The sequence below is a fragment of the Chiloscyllium punctatum genome, chromosome 11, assembly GCF_047496795.1.
Source record: "Chiloscyllium punctatum isolate Juve2018m chromosome 11, sChiPun1.3, whole genome shotgun sequence".
In the NCBI taxonomy this organism is placed as follows: Eukaryota; Metazoa; Chordata; class Chondrichthyes; order Orectolobiformes; family Hemiscylliidae; genus Chiloscyllium; species Chiloscyllium punctatum.
Genome location: NC_092749.1, coordinates 19,921,935 through 19,937,976, shown reverse-complemented (window position 1 = coordinate 19,937,976; position 16,042 = coordinate 19,921,935). Strand labels below are relative to the sequence as shown.

At 43.4% G+C, this 16,042-nt stretch overlaps 1 protein-coding gene across 2 annotated transcripts in view; it reads right to left on the bottom strand.

The window, feature by feature from the left end:
- The window catches only part of kif26ba (kinesin family member 26Ba), a 336,823-nt gene that overhangs the window by 65,990 nt on the left and 254,791 nt on the right, over positions 1-16,042 (bottom strand). For both annotated transcript variants that reach the window (XM_072580423.1, XM_072580424.1), the window contains one exon: positions 2,912-3,118. In XM_072580423.1, the coding sequence (XP_072436524.1) occupies positions 2,912-3,118 (207 nt within the window). The remainder of the gene's footprint in view (positions 1-2,911; positions 3,119-16,042) is intronic.

Sequence of the window (16,042 nt, the reverse complement as noted above, 5' to 3'; positions counted from 1 at the left end):
ATACTTTAAGAAATTTTCTGCTGAAGTAACCGCAAAGGTTGACGAGGGCAAGAATGTGACGTACACAACGCAACGGACTTGTGAAAAAGTTTACAGCTTACAGAATAAAAGGGACAATGGTAACATGAATATAAAACTGGTGGACTGGTAGGAAAGAGAGAGTAATGGTTAATGGATGTTTTTGGAAGGTGTGGACTGGAGGTCCCCTGGGATGGGGTTTGGGAACCTTTTTTTTCCCGATATATTTTAACCATCTAAATTTTGGGATAAACAGCATAACCTCAAAGCTTGCTCCTGACACAAAAGTTAGAAACATTGTGCAATGTGAGGGCAATGTAGAACTTCGAAAGGGCATTGACAAGCTGGTGGAGCCAGTGGACAATCGGAGGGTGAAGTTCAGTACAGAGAAATGTGAAGTAATTGATTTTGGAAGAACATAAAGAGACAGTACAAAATAAAGGGTACAATTCGAAAAGGGGTGCAGGAGTAGGGAGACCAGGATAAATGTGTGCATAAGTCACAGTCTCAGCTGTGCCCAGTTCTGGGCACTGTACTTCAGGGAGGATGTGAAGGCGTTGGAGAAACTGCAGAAAAGATTCACAAGAGTAATTCCAGGGAAGAGAAACTTCAAGATAGGTTGGAGAATCATAGAAGTCGATAAAATGTGGAGCTGGAAAAAGCACAGTTGGTCAAGCAGCATCAGAAGAGCAGGAGAGACAATGTATCAGGGCAGGATGAAGGATCTTGCCTGAAGTGTTGACTCTTCTGTTCCTCTGATGCTGCTGTGCTTTATCCAGCTCCACATTTTATCAAATCTGACTTTATAGCATCTGCAGTCCTTCCTATCTCCAAGTTGGAGCATCACAGAATCCCTACAGTGCAGGTAGAAGCCATTCAGTCTGTGCTGACCCTCCAAAAAGCATCCCACCCAGACCCATTATCTCCATAACCCCACAGTTACCATGACTAATCCACCTAACCTGCACACCTTTGGACTGTGGGAGGAAACCCACAGAGAATGTGCCAACTCCACATGGAGAGTCACCCAAGACTGGAACTGAACCCAGGTTCCTGGCGCTGGGAGGCAGCACCTGAGGAGGAGAGTCAGTCTCTTGGAGAAGGGAAGGTTGAGAGGTGATTTGGACAGAGTAGATAAGGAGAAACTGTTCCCACTTGTAAAAGGATCGAGAATGAGATAGTGTCAATTTAAAATCATTGGCAAAAAAAAGGATGAATTGCATGAGAGGAACAGAGTCACAGCAGTGGCTAAGGTCTAGAATGCACTGATGGAGACTGTGGTGGAGGCAAGCTCAGATCAACGGAGCCATTCAAAAGCGAATTAAATTTTTATCAAAGAGGAATCATGTGCAAGGTCACAGAGTGAAGGCACAAAGTGAAACATTCATTTACAGATGGGCCAAATGGCCTCTTTCTGACAATTCTGCAATCCCTAACGTCTAAAATCAGAGGTCAGTGGGTATTTGCTCGTCAGGACTCAGTTGTTGAGAGTCTTCAACAGTGAAACATCAATAGATTTTCCAACAGTGAAGAAGATGAGAAAGGTGGGACAGTGGAGTTGATCCAGAGGTGGAGCAGTTTGATAGAGTGTGTAATTCACTCCTGCTCCTATTGTTCTTGGGTTTGCTTTGGAGCTGAGACCAATGGATGGAGTTAAGATACAGATTAGGCATGATCTGATTGAAGTGTCATACAGTCATCGAGTTGTACAGCAATGGAACAGACCATTCGGTCCAACTGGTCTCTGCCGACCAGATATCCTAAATTAATCTAGTCCCATTTGCCAGCATTTGGTCCATAGCCCTCTAAACTTCCTATTCATGTATCAATCCAGATGTCTTTTAAATGTAACTGTACCTGCCTCCACCACTATCTCTGACAGCTCATTCCACACACGCATTACCCCTTTTAAATCTTTTCCCTCTCACCTTAAACCTGTGCCTTCTAGTTTTGGACTCCCCCACACTGGGAAGAAGGCGTTGGCTATTCACCTTATCTATGCCCCTCATGATTTTATAAACCTCTATCAGGTCACCCCTCAGTCTCTGACGCTCCAGGGAAAACAGCCCCAGCCTATTCAGCCTCTGCCTATAGCTCAAATCCTCCAACCCTGGCAACATACTTTGTAAATCTTTTCTGAACCCTTTCAAGTTTCACAACATCTTTCCGAAAGCAGGGAGACCAGACTTAAACGTAGTATTCTAGAAGTGGCCTAACCAGTGTCCTATACAGCTGCAACATTACCTCCCAACTCCTGTACCCAATGCACTGACCAATGAAGGTAAGCATACCAAACACCTTCTTCACCACCCTGCCTTATCTGCAACTCCACTTTTAAGGAACTATGAACCTGCACTACTTGGTCCATTTGTTTGGCAACACTCCCCAGGACTCTTAACTGTGTAACTCCTGCCCTGATTTGCCTTCCCAAAATGCAACACCTGACATTTATCTAAATTAAACTCCATCTTCCCTCCTTGGCCCACTGCACCATCTGACCAAAGCCAAGGAATAGACTCAGGAGGAAGCCGCTAAATGGTTTACTCTCTCTCTCTCTCTCTCAAATGAAACAGACAAAAGAAATGCCTTTCTTGATGAAGGGCTTACGACCTAAACGTCGATTTTCCTGCTCCTTGGATGCTGCCTGACCTGCTGTGTTTTTCCAGCAACACACTCTCAACTCTGATCTCCAGCATCTGCAGTTCTCAATTTCTCCTAAATGAAAGCTCCAGCCAAGTTTCAAAGACCTTGGTGTGTGGTACATCAAATATTCAACAATCTAAGACTTCAAAAGATACAGTTCATTGTCCTGTACAGGGAGTGGACTGGAGAGAACGCCGTAGTATTTACACACTAAAAAGTTACAGAAGATGGTGGCTACTTTGCGACTGACCTGCGACGAATCTTGTGGGAAGACAGCGTCAAAAGCAAACATCTTTGGTGGCACCAGGCCCCCCCTCTTCTGTGAGGAATTCTGCAGCCCATTTACTGGCGGGTCGTACAGTGTGATCTGCTTCTTGCGGGGGTCCACTTTGAAGAAGCAGCTGGATTCTGACATGTCCCCAACTGATGCCGAACAGATCCGTAGCATAACCTTCACCTATCAGGACGAAAATCAGTGGAGAATAGGAAAACAAAAACAATCCCATTAACCTTTGAAGCAAATTAAGAAAGTCTTTCTCCTCCACCTTTCGAATACGTTTAAATAAAAGATCATAGTCACTTTGTGGAGACAATCGACCAATTTCCCACCAAATTTACCACATGGGATTGTATTCATTGGAGTTTAGAAGATTAAGGGGAGATCTAATAGAAACTTACAAGATAATACATGGTTTGGAAAGGGTGGACGCTAGGAAATTATTTCCGTTAGGCGAGGAGACTAGGACCTGTGGACACAGCCTTAGAATTAGAGGGGGTAAATTCAGAACAGAAATGCAGAGAGATTTCTTCAGCCAGAGAGTGGTGGGCCTGAGGAATTCATTGCCGCAGAGTGCAGTGGAGGCCAGGACGCAAATGTCTTGAAGGCAGAGATTGATAAATTCTTGATGTCACAAGGAATTTAAGGGCTACGGGGAGAATGTGGGTAAGTGGAGTTCAAATGCCCATCAGCCATGATTGAATGGCGGAGTGGACTCGATGGGCCGAATGGCCTTACTTCCACTCCGATGTCTTATGGTCTTATGATAGCTCAGGCTGCCAACATTTTGAGCATCGTCAGGAATACATATTTCAAACAGCAGTTTCCGCAGAGAAATATCACTTTTAGATTACATTACTTACAGTGTGGAAACAGGCCCTTCAACCCAACAAGTCCACAGCAACCCGCCGAAGCACAACCCACCCAGACCCATTCCCCTACATTTACCCAATTCACCTAACACTGCGGGCAATTTAGCATGGCCAATTCACCGAACCTGCACATTTTTGGACTGTGGGAGGAAACCGGAGCACCCGGAGGAAACCCACGCAGACACGGGGAGAATGTGCAAACTCCACACAGTCAGTCGCCTGAGGTGGGAATTGAACCTGGGTATCTGGCGCTGTGAGGCAGCAGTGCTAACCACTGTGCCACCGTGCCGCCCAAAGGCATTAAGAAAAATACCGACAGCACTCTCTTTGATCGTTCTTACCAGAAAAATGCCAGGCAATGATCACCCCAATGAGAGAGAATCCAACCATCAACCCTTCACATCCAGTGACACTACCAACAGTGAATCTCCCAACATCAGCATCCTGGGGCTTACCATTGACCAGAATTTGAACTGGACTAACCATATAAATACCGCGGCTATAACAGTAAGTCAGAGGCTAGGAATCGTACAGCAAGTAACTCAATGTCTGACTCTTGTGCATGTATAAGACACAAATCAGGAGTATAATACATTACTCCCCATTTGCCTGGATGAGTGCAGCTCCAACAACACTCAGAAAGCTTGACACCATCCAGGACAAAGCAGTCTGCTTGATTGGCACCACATCCACAAACATCTATTCTCTCCACCACTGAGGTTGTGGTTGCAGTGTGTACCATATGCAAGATGCACTGTCCCGAAATCCAGCAAGTTGCCTTAGATGGTGCCTGCCAAACCCAGACCACTACCACCCAGAAGAACAAAGACAGCAAATTCATGGATACACCACTGTCTGCAAATTCCTTTCCAACCTACTCATCGTTCTCGTGTATGAATATATCACTGTTCCTTCAGCTGCTTGGTCAAGATCCTGAATTCCCTCCCTAACAGCCTCAAATAGACGGCAGCAGTTCAAGAAGGCAGCTCACCACCACCTTCTTGAGGGCAACGAGGGCTGGGCAATAAATACTAGCCAGCCAGCACAGCTCACATCCCATGAAGGAATAAATAAAAACTGTACAGTTGTTTGCACCATTAGTTAAAAATCTATGCAACTTCACTTGAGAAATTTTTATGTGTAATAAACTTACTCTTTTATTTGCTCATAAAGGAATCTGTCTGAATTTTCTGATACTGAGCTAGACACAGTCTTATATTTATACAATGGACAACAGATATTACCTCCCTTTTGAAATCCAAACTCTGTTCTGTTCAAAGAGAGTCAGCCTGTGGAAATGAACCCTCACAACCCAGTTGTAACAATCAAAACAAAAAGGCATCCACTACAGTACATCAGATTGTAAATAGCCTCTAAGTCTTCTGCAAGTTCTTTTGGAATTCTGCTTTGTTGGTGCTATCCAGAGAGGGACAAACGGGGAACATCAGCGAAGGTGGAAATCAGGAGAGCTATGGTGCTCTGAGAGAGAGAGAGAGAGAGAGAGAGACCACAGTGAAATGCCATAAAATGAAGCAGCGTCCAGTCAAGGGGTCTCTGTAAGCTCTGATATTTAATATTTCTCAGGTCACAACTCAGTGGAAAGTTTGAACCAAGAATAGATTTTTTAAAAAGTCTCTTAGGGCTTGGCATCCTAACCACCCTTTTCCTTCTTTCAGATATTTCTGTATTAATGTATTGTCATTAAATAGCTTTTAAAAGAAACCATTTTAAGTTAAAAAGGCTGCTCATGTCTGTAGCCCTCTTCAACAGTGCCAAATTGTATCTCTTCCTATTAAATATAAAAGGACTCTTGTCCTTTTATTCATGGACTGGGACCACTTACACTTCAGTAATAAATCATTAGTGTGTCTGTAAAATCTACAAATTAGGAAAATTTTTACACAATGTTAAACCCAAGTACTTGCTGTGTGCTTTTCTTAGAAGTGGGGAACTTTGAGGTGTCCTATTTGAAACTGGGGCAATTTGCCAAGATCAAAGTCAATCCAGACAAATGATTCACCACAGAATGCCAGGTAGATACCAAGTTTCAAATTTCAGGAGTTACAAGTTTAGGACGTTAGAAGTGAAACACATTTCAAGCCAAAGAGTCACAGAAATGGACAAGAAAGTAGCAGAAAAAGCCATTGAAGTGAAGAAGATAAATGGGTTGGAGCAGTAATTAGACATGGTTTTTGGAAAGAGACAGATTTGAGCGCTGTGTGTGAAAGTGTTTCAGCATTAGCAGAGGTCTGTGACAAAGAGAAAGGCTTTGTTGAGGCCTAACAACCATTTCCTGTTCTTAAAAATCCTCATGTTCCCACCCACTGCCAAGTTTCCATTTACTCTTTATCTGGAAGTTCTAAGTGGTGACTGGTTTGCTGCAGATCTCAGCTCCCTCACCCACTTAATAACTTCCATGTACAGTGAGCCAGATAACATGACTTCCACAAGGACTAATCATTTGCCAGGAGTTTACAGAGCTACCTCTGTCCTGAAAACGCTGTCTGCAATATTAATTTGTGAACACCTAACATAACTGCATGATTATTTTTATCGTAATGTACCTGTCTGATAGAATGAATATAACATACGATATACTTAACACGTTGTATCTGTATGGTATACTATGTATTTTATAATTAATGTGGCTGTGTTAACATAGTGTACTGCATGATATACTGAACGTATCTATATTATATACTTAAAATAACCATGAAATATACCTTTAAGTTTTCTTAAAATGTGAACACCCCTCACCTACTTTATCCCTTCATGGGCAGTTCAACATAGTATCATGGAGTCATACAGCACAGACACAGACCCTTTGGTCTAACCTCTCCATACTGATCAGGTTTCCTAAACTGAACTGGTCCCATTCGCTAGCATTTGGTTCATATCCTTCCAAATCTTTCCCATCCACGTACCTATCCAAATGCCATTTAAATGTTGTAATTGAGGGGAGAAACAGGCTACAGACCCAATCCCCCACTCTTACCCCTTCACCTAACACTATGGGCAATTTAGCATGGCCTGTTGTTGTCTGTGAGATTAATTTATGGCAACTTAAGGACTACTTTCTGCACCACCGCAGCTTGGACTTTTGGTAGGAAAGGTAGGAGCTTGACTCGATTAGGGCCTTCCTATGCTGATCTTGCAGCCCCCAGTTTCTACTTCCAAACCCCCAGTTATTATTTATCAGCAAAACTGGCTCTAATTTCAGAATTACAAAATGTCTGCCACAGAAAGGCCTGGAACGTGCCATTAATTGGTGGTTACATGTTAAGGAATCGAGCAGTTTGTTTATTTTACAGAATGTTTGCAAGAATGCTCACTAGCCGATTACCTTACCAAAAGAAAGAGGTCATAGGTCGTACACTTGGACCAATGGAAGAGTGAGCAAGCAGGGACATGTCAAAACAAGGCAATAATTTAATTGTTCCCTCAGCCATGATAGCATTATCCTTGCAACATAACAGACGTCAGTGCTTCCAAACATGACCCCATTTTAATACTTCACACTTAGTATCACCCAGAGTGAAAACTGGGGGAAAGGGGAGGCAGTGCAGAGTAGGTTTATGGGTACTTAGAACAGCTCAGACGCTGACCATTTTTCAGGTTCTTTTGGAGTCTCAGAGCTCAATGGATTAGATTTAGCACATGGACAAAAATAAAACAATCCGGCAACCATTCCCCAGATGATCAAATCGGAGAATCCACTCCACAGTTGTCATTGGAGCTGGAGACTCCAACCCTCTTCCTGTGACCTCACTGTGGGGCTGGGTCACCACCCATGGTTTTGGGATATACAGTGTGTGTGGGACCCGGCCTTGTCTGTAGGAGCCCATGTTGTGAAAAAGTTGTTAACAACACTTGACGCAGAGAATGACCCTGGAATTTCCTGCCATCTGGTGAACACTCAGGGACTACAGCCAGCTCTTCAAAACATACATCTCTTTGTGAATAATCTGAATGATGGACCAGAAACAAAGACCAAACACAGGCAGCATTCCTTCTTCCTGGCTGGCATGTTTCCAATGATTGCTTTATTTACTGCTTTGTTGAAGTATTCTGAGACATCCCCTCCACTGAATTGAAGGAATGTAGTTCATTCAAACTACAGCAGTGTCACCTTCACCACTAAACTAAATGTGCACCTCGTAAATGATATACCAAGGCCCAAAGTTATAGTGTAAACACTAACTCCTCCTTGATCACGGTATGGGACGAGCTTTGAATTGCAAATGAGTCCATTCCTGACCTCACCCAAGGCTGAATGTTTGAGAACATTCTGAAGAAGACAGATATTGGACTCAAAACATTCACTGTTTCTCCCCTCTCCACAGTTTCTGCCAGGCGTGTGGATTTCCGTGTTTGAGACAGGAAGGGTGGACCCACTGAGTGAAGCCCCCAGTGTCAAACTGCATGTTGAATGGCACCCACTATCTGGATCAGCTCTGACATACGGCTCCCGTATTAGGTGCCTAAGACAGCAACTAGGTCCAAGCGGAAGCTTAATGCAGGTGCTAAACAATGGCAATGTTGCACATAAATCAGCCTTGGAAACATCAGCAGGACCACGCTGAAAGTATCCAAGAGTGGGATGAACTGGACAGGCTTCTTTCAAATAGCCAGAATTAGCTAAGTGGGCTGAATGGCCTCTTCTGTGTCACCCTTATTCTATGATCTTGCGGATGTCTAGTGTGGAGGGAAGATGACTGAAAAACAGACATTCCATACATCATTCATCACCTTTTCAACACAATATCTTTACAGCACTCGATATTCCTGATCGGTATCATGTTCGGTGTTAAGTACAGAGCCCAGCAACTCTCTTTCATATCTGACCACCAGCGGCTGGGGCAAACCATGCACACAACAGTAGGTTGTCCCCTTCTCCTCAGTAGGTTTCTCCTTTGGGATGACAGTTGCAGTTCATTTGGTCCTCAGTTGGATTTGCTCCAGGATTACGAACATCAGCTTATCTCAGCAGTTACAGACAGAGAGCCAGCAGTCTCCACAACTCCCTGCGTTACTCTGCTCGTTGATCAATCCCAGGCCACTCCCATCAGGACACGGAAGGGAGTGACACAGCTGCCCACTCAGCCTTCGCACAACTCTATCAATCCATTAGCAATTAATTGGCTGTGGGAACAAGCTGATTGAAGGTTAATGAAGATGGGGCCCAGTAATTACTCATCATTACTGCCATGGAGGCTGTATTCAGAGACTGTTAAAGACCCTGAGGACTAGAGGCTTGAGCATTTACAACTGGCACATTTGAAATCGCGGTGATTAGCATGAACACCTAATCCCTCAGTGATCAGCCATGATCATACCGAATGGTGGAACAGGCGAGAGCTCAAACAGCTCCTGTCTTCTATGTTTCTATGCCACTGAAGAAGTTACAATAATTCTCCCTTAGCCCAAAGCCTGAACACAGTACTCTCCCCATGTCCACATAAAGCAGTCCATCCTAAGACACCATCAAGGTCTCAACATGTGACTCATAGGGATGATAAATCAGTGGCTAAGTAATCTCACGTTGCTATGGCAGTTATAATAGGGCAAGACACTCCTGTAATAGCAACGTCACTGGAATTACAACCTTACAGCACAGACTAATGTCCTAAGGACAACAATTTACCCACCTGGTAAATCTGGAAGTGACAACTACACTTGGTGAACATGAAAACATGAAAAACCTATCTCGTTCACTAATGCCCTTTAGAATGGCTTCCGTCAGGCTCCAGACCCGCAGCAATGAGGATGACCCCTAATTGCTCTCAACAGCAATTAGCAATGGGCAACAAATGCCAAACTCACCAATGATACTCACTTGCCAGGTAAAAAGAATCTAAACAAACCCTATAGAGTCACCACTGACAGAGGCTTGTGAGCAGCTGATTCTTACAGTCTAAAATAAATAAATAAACTGACAAGAGTCAGATGTTAATGCTCAGCATGTTATTATTACTTAAATGTCAGCAAAGTACATCACAAGATCGGTTCCAGGGAGGAGGAATTTCAGTTCTGAAGATAGATCGGAGAAGATGGGACTGTTTTTCTTGGAGAGAAGTTTGAGGGAAGATCTGACGGAGGTATAGAAAATCAGGAGGGGTGTAGGCAGGAAAAATGGGGAGAAATTGTTGCCACTCAGGAAAGGATTGAGAATGAGAGAACACGGATTTAAAGTAATCAATAGAAGAAGCAATGGCAGCCTGAGAAATATCTTTCTCACACAGTGTGTGGTTAGGATCTGGGATACACAGCCAGCCAGTGTAGTGAAAGCAGGGTCAATTGAAACACTGGAAAGGGAATTAGAGAGTTATTCAGAAAGAAAGGAAGTGTCCCCAGGGGTGCAGAGAAAAGGCAGTGAAAGTGATCCGCTCATTTGGAGAGCCAGTGCCAACGCAATGGGCTGAATGGCCTCCTTCTGCGCTGTGGCAATAGCAACTTAGCACTTGAGAGCAGGAGTAGGCCATTTAGCCCTTCGAGCTTGGTTCATGACTAAATAAAGTCATGGTTGTCCTGACTGTGGTTTCTGCTTCACTTGCCAGTCTGTCCCTATACATCCCTTGACTCTGTCACATAACAAAAGCCTACTTAACTCAGCTTGGATTAAATGTAAAGACCCAGTCTCCACTACCTTCTATGAAGATACATCCTCTGAGGGAAAACATTTCTGTCTTAAAAGTGAAACCCATCAATCTTGAATTATGCCCTGTGGTTTTAATTTCCCTGACCAGAGGAAACATCCTCAGATATCCACCCTAACCAGCCCCCCGAACATCTTTTACTTCTCAATTTAATCATCTTTCTTTCTTCTGATCCCAACAGATATAGGTCTAACTTATTCAACCTTTCTTCACAAAATAGGTTCGTCATCACAAGAAGGAGTCAAGTGACCCGGCTTTGAACTGTTTCGAAAGCAAATATATCATTTTGCAAATAAGGAGGCCAAAATTGTACTTAGTACTTCAGATGTAGTCTCATAAATGCTCTGAGCAAGCACTGTAAAACTGTTTGACTGTTCGATTCCATTCTATTAGCAATGAACAACAATGCTGCACTTGCATTCCAAATCACTTGCTGCATCTGCATGCTAACTTTGCATACAAAGTTAAAAATCACACAACACCAGGTTATAGTCCAACAGATTTATTTGGAAGCACTAGTTTTCGGAGCATCGCTCCTTCATCAGGTGGTTGTGGAGAATAGGATTGTAAGACACAGAATTTATAGCAAACGTTTACAATGTGAGGTAACTGAAATTACATATTGAAAAAGACCTGGATTCTTTGTTAAGTCTTTCATCTGTTAGAATGACCATGTTGGTTTCAGTTCTTTCATATGTAAATCGTAAAGTTTTTGTTTTCACAAGTTACATTCTTTTCAAAAGTCACAAAAAAGCTTTACGATTTACATATGAAAGAACTGAAACCAACATGGTCATTCTAACAGATGAAAGACTTAACAAAGAATCCAGGTCTTTTTCAATATGTAATTTCACTTTGCTATAAATTCTGTGTCTTACAATCTTATTCTCCACAACCAACTGATGAAGGAGCAGCACTCCGAAAGCTAGTGCTTCCAATTAAACCTGTTGGTAAAAACAATGACTGCAGATGCTGGAAACCAGATTCTGGATTAGAGTGGTGCTGGAAAAGCACAGTAGTTCAGGCAGCATCCGAGGAGCAGGAAAGTCGACGTTTTGGGCAAAAGCCCTTCATCAGGAACACCAGGTATTCCTGATGTAGGGCTTTTGCCTGAAACGTCGATTTTACTGCTCCTAGGATGGTGTCTGAACTGCTGTGCTTTTCCAGCACCACTCTAATCCAGAATTAAACCTGTTGGACTATAACCTGGTGTTGTGTGATTTTTAACTTTGTACACTCCAGTCCAACATCGGCAACTCCAAATCCTAACTTTGTGATTCAGGTATCAGGGCACCCAGATTTTGTTTGTAATTCATTCATGGATTTTGGGTAGCTCTGACCCTGCCTTCCCTAATTACTCTCCAGTACCAAACAGTTTTGCAAGCCCATTTTGGGAGGCATTTAAGAGCAGAGTGCATTGCTATGGGGTATGGATACATATGTAGGCCAGACTGGGTCAAGATGGTAGATTTTCTTCCCCAAAAGAGATTGGTGAAACAGATGGGAATTACAAAATCAGATGAGCATCTAATTCCAGATTTTTATTGCATTTTATTGTCTGCCACAGTGGGATTTGAATCCATATCCCAGAACATTTGTGTTGATCTTAGATTACTAGACTGTGACATTATTGCTAAACCAGTATCAACCTCAAAAGACCTGTACTTCAAAGTTGAGCAAATTATCTCCATTTAAATGGTACACTGCTTTTGTAGTCTTCCTGCTAAAGTGGAAAATTTCACATTTGTCTCACATTATTCTTCAGCTGTCACATTTTTGCCAACTCACTAAATCTATCTCCATCTGTGTTTTTACAAGTTCATTGTATCTTTTGGCAACCGTCTGGAACTCCCACTAAGTCACTGACTGTTGCATCACACATGGGTCATCCAAAATTAAACACAGAAACTGGTGAAGAAACTCAGCAGGTCTGGCAGCATCTGCGGAAAGAGAGACAGAGTGAATGTTTCGAGTCCAGTGACCCTCTTCAGAACTCAACCCAAATCAAAAGCTGAGTTTTTAGGCTCAAACTTTAACTGCGTTTCTCTCTCCACAAATGATACCAGGCCTGCTGAGTTTCTCCAACACCTTCCATTTTTATTTGATTTCCAGTGAGATTTTGCTTTTGTCCTTTGGTTGAACACGCAGGACAGAGTTCGGGACAAGTCGAGATCGAGTCACTTTACAGCAAACACCAACACGCATTTCAGCATCAGACCTGGGAGCACCGGCCTTACAAGAACACATTGGCAAACTCAGCCTCCTGATCCCACACCAACAAGAATATCAATACTGGAGGCAGCAGCAGGTTTGGGTGAAGTGCACAAGGCAGCAAGTGAAGTCTAACCTCCAGTTTCTTCTCAGCTTCGAGCTGAAAGATCCGGTCTAGAGGAGGGACTGGAGACTCCGCTGGTTCAGGAGAGACTGCCATGATCCAAATAACAGCAGTAACAATTTCTATTTATACAGTGCCATGAAACATTCCAAGGCTCATCATAGGACCATCATCAAACAAGGTGTGACACAGAGCCACATAAGGAGATGCCAAAGTCACGGACAAAGAGATGGATGATAAGGAGCATCTTGGAGGATGAAAGCAGTATAGGGAGGGTCCTGAAGTTATGGACAGCAATGGAATGAGTGGTTATAATGGTACAAGAGACTAGAGGGAGAGAGAAGTGCAGACACCATGGAGGTTGTAGGGATGGAGGAGATCACAGCAACAGGCAACAGCAAAGCCATGGAGGAAGTTTAACCCAGGGTGAACATCATCAAATGGACAGCAGCTGTAGGGCTCTGCTAATCAATAAGATCATTCCTGCCTAACCCTGATGACTTCCCACCTCTCCTCCTTGCTTATCAACAATCCATCCACCTCTGCCTTTAAAAAATTAAAAAATTCTGCAAGTGTACAATGTGCTAAAGATAAGTGGGAAGCCAGAGGATTGGGAAGCCTTTAAAAACTAGCAGAGGACCACGAGTGTTAGGGAAACAATAAGTAAGGAGAAGACGGAATATTAGGGAAAGCTAGCTCGTAATATGAAAAATGTTTGCAAGAGCTTTTTTTTAGATAGAAGAAGGGAAGAGAGAGGCAAGAGTGGACATTGGATTGCTGGAAAATGAGGCTGGAGCATTAAAGGGGAGCAAACAAATGGCAGAGGAACTGAAAAGGTACATTGCATCAGTTTTCACAGTGGAAGACACCAGCAGCATACCAGAGCTTCAAGAGAGTCAGGGGGCAGAAGTGAGTGCAGCGGCCATTATTGAAGGGAAAGTGCTGAGTATTTGAACGATCTGAAGGTGGATAAATCACCTGGACCAAACGGACTACACCCCAGAGCTCTGAAGGAGATAGCTGAGGAGATGACGGATTCATTGGTGGTGATTTTTCAGGAATCCCTGGAGTCAGGGAGAGTCCCAGAGGACTGTTTATGAAGGAGGGAGGCAAAAGGCAGGAAACTATAGGCCTTCTAGCCAGACCCTGGTCTGTGATTAAGATTTCCAAACCCATTATTAGGATGAGATTGCAGAGTACTTGGAAGTGCATGGTAAAATAGGGCTGAGCCAGCACGGTTTCATCAAGAGGAGTTTATGCCTGACAAATCTGTTAGAATTCTTTGAGGAAAGTAACAGAAAGGTTGGACAAGGGAGAGCCAGTCAATGTGATCTATTTGGATTTCCAGAAGGCCTATGATAAGGTGCCCCACAGGAGGCTGCTGAATAAGGTAAAAGCCCATGGTGTTGAGGGGCAAGGTACTGGCATCGAGAGAGGATTGGCTGACTGGCAGAAAGCACAGAGTAGGGAGAAAGGGATCTTTTTCAGGATAGCAGCCAGTGACTAGTGCAGGGATCAGTGTTCGAACACAACAATCCACATACTTCATCAATAATCTTGATGAAGGAAGTGAGAACATTGTTGCTACATGTGTAGATGACAGGAATGTAGCTGATGGAACACAAAGTGTTGAGAAGATGTGGTTGCAGAAGAACTTGGATAGTCTAGGAGGGTCGGGCAAAGAATAGAATACAATGTGGAAAAGTGTGAGGTTATGCACTTTGGTCAGAAGATTTGTGGCATGGACTATTTTCTAAATGGGGAAAGGCTTTGGAAAACTGAAGCACAAAGGGACTTGAGAGTCCGAGTTCAGGATTCTCTTAAGGTTAACGTGCACATTCAGTTGGCAGTTAAGAAAGCAATGTCTGCACTCATTTCAAAAGGGCTAGATTACAAGATAAGGGATATACTGCTGAGGTTGTGTAAAGGATCTAGTCAGATCGCATTTGGAATTTTGTGAGCAGTTTTGGGCCCTGTATCTAAGAAAGGATGTGCTGCCACTGAAAGGGTTCCAGAGGAGGTTTACAAAAATGATCTCAGGATGAAAGACTTGTCATATGAGGTGCAGTTGAGGCCTCTGGGTCTGTACTCAATGGAGTTCAGAAGGATGTAGGGAGGGCTTTGATTCAAACTTAAAGAATACTGAGAGGCCTGGATAGAGTGGACGTGGGGATGGTGTTTCCACTAGTAGGAGAGACTAGGATCCAAGGGGCGCAGTCTCAGAATGAAGGGACAACCCTTTAGAATTGACATGAGGAGGAATTTCTTCAGCCAGAGGGTGGTTAATCTGTTGAACTCATTGCCACTGAAAGCAATGGAGACCAAATCATTGAGTGTATGTAGGACAGAGATAGATAGGTTCTTGTTTAGGAAGGGGATGAAAGGTTATAAAAATGAGGTTGAGAAACATATTAACCATGATTGAATGGTGGAGCAGACTCGATGGGCCAAATGGCCTAATACTGCTTCTACATCACACGGTCTTCCACCACCTTCCAAAGCTGTTTTATCTATTATTTCTGCACTCCCCAAAGCGTGCACATGCGTGCGTGCACACACAGGCCTACATTTATCAATTATGTGTACGAAGCTCACACAATGTCAGGACAATGTTCAGCTTTTATTTCTACATGAGATGGCCTTGCTACACTCAGGGTACACTGAGGATTGGGATCAGTCTGCAATCAACACTACCCACTCAAATAGACAGCAGACCTCATTGGGTATTGGGTCACTATCATCCTGTGCTCTTTAATGGTGTGACTGATGTGTACTGATGATAGATGGAAACACTTCAAAGTTGCATTCCATTTATTTAGTCAATTTCTTTTATTTCTGGGATACTATCCTAAAGAAAGCTCTTGATGCCATGTGAAGGAGGAGATATAGTTGCCAATTCTGCTCTAATGTACTTCTGGAGCTTTGCTCACGTAGTATTTAGTTACATAACCTCAAAAACTAAAAACATTTCAGTATGTTTCTGCATCATCAACCAGAAAACAAAAGTCACAGCAGAAGGAAGCCATTCAGCCCACTGAATCAGCTCCAGCATTCAATGGCTAATTGAAAATCATAGAATCCCTAAGTGTGGAAGCAAGCCATTTGGCCCATTGAGTTAATACCAATCCTCCGAACAGCATCCCACCCAGAACCATCCCCTCTCCGACCCGATCTCTGTAACCCTGCATTCCCCATGGCCAACCCACCTAGCCTGCACATCCCTGGACACTATGAGGCAATT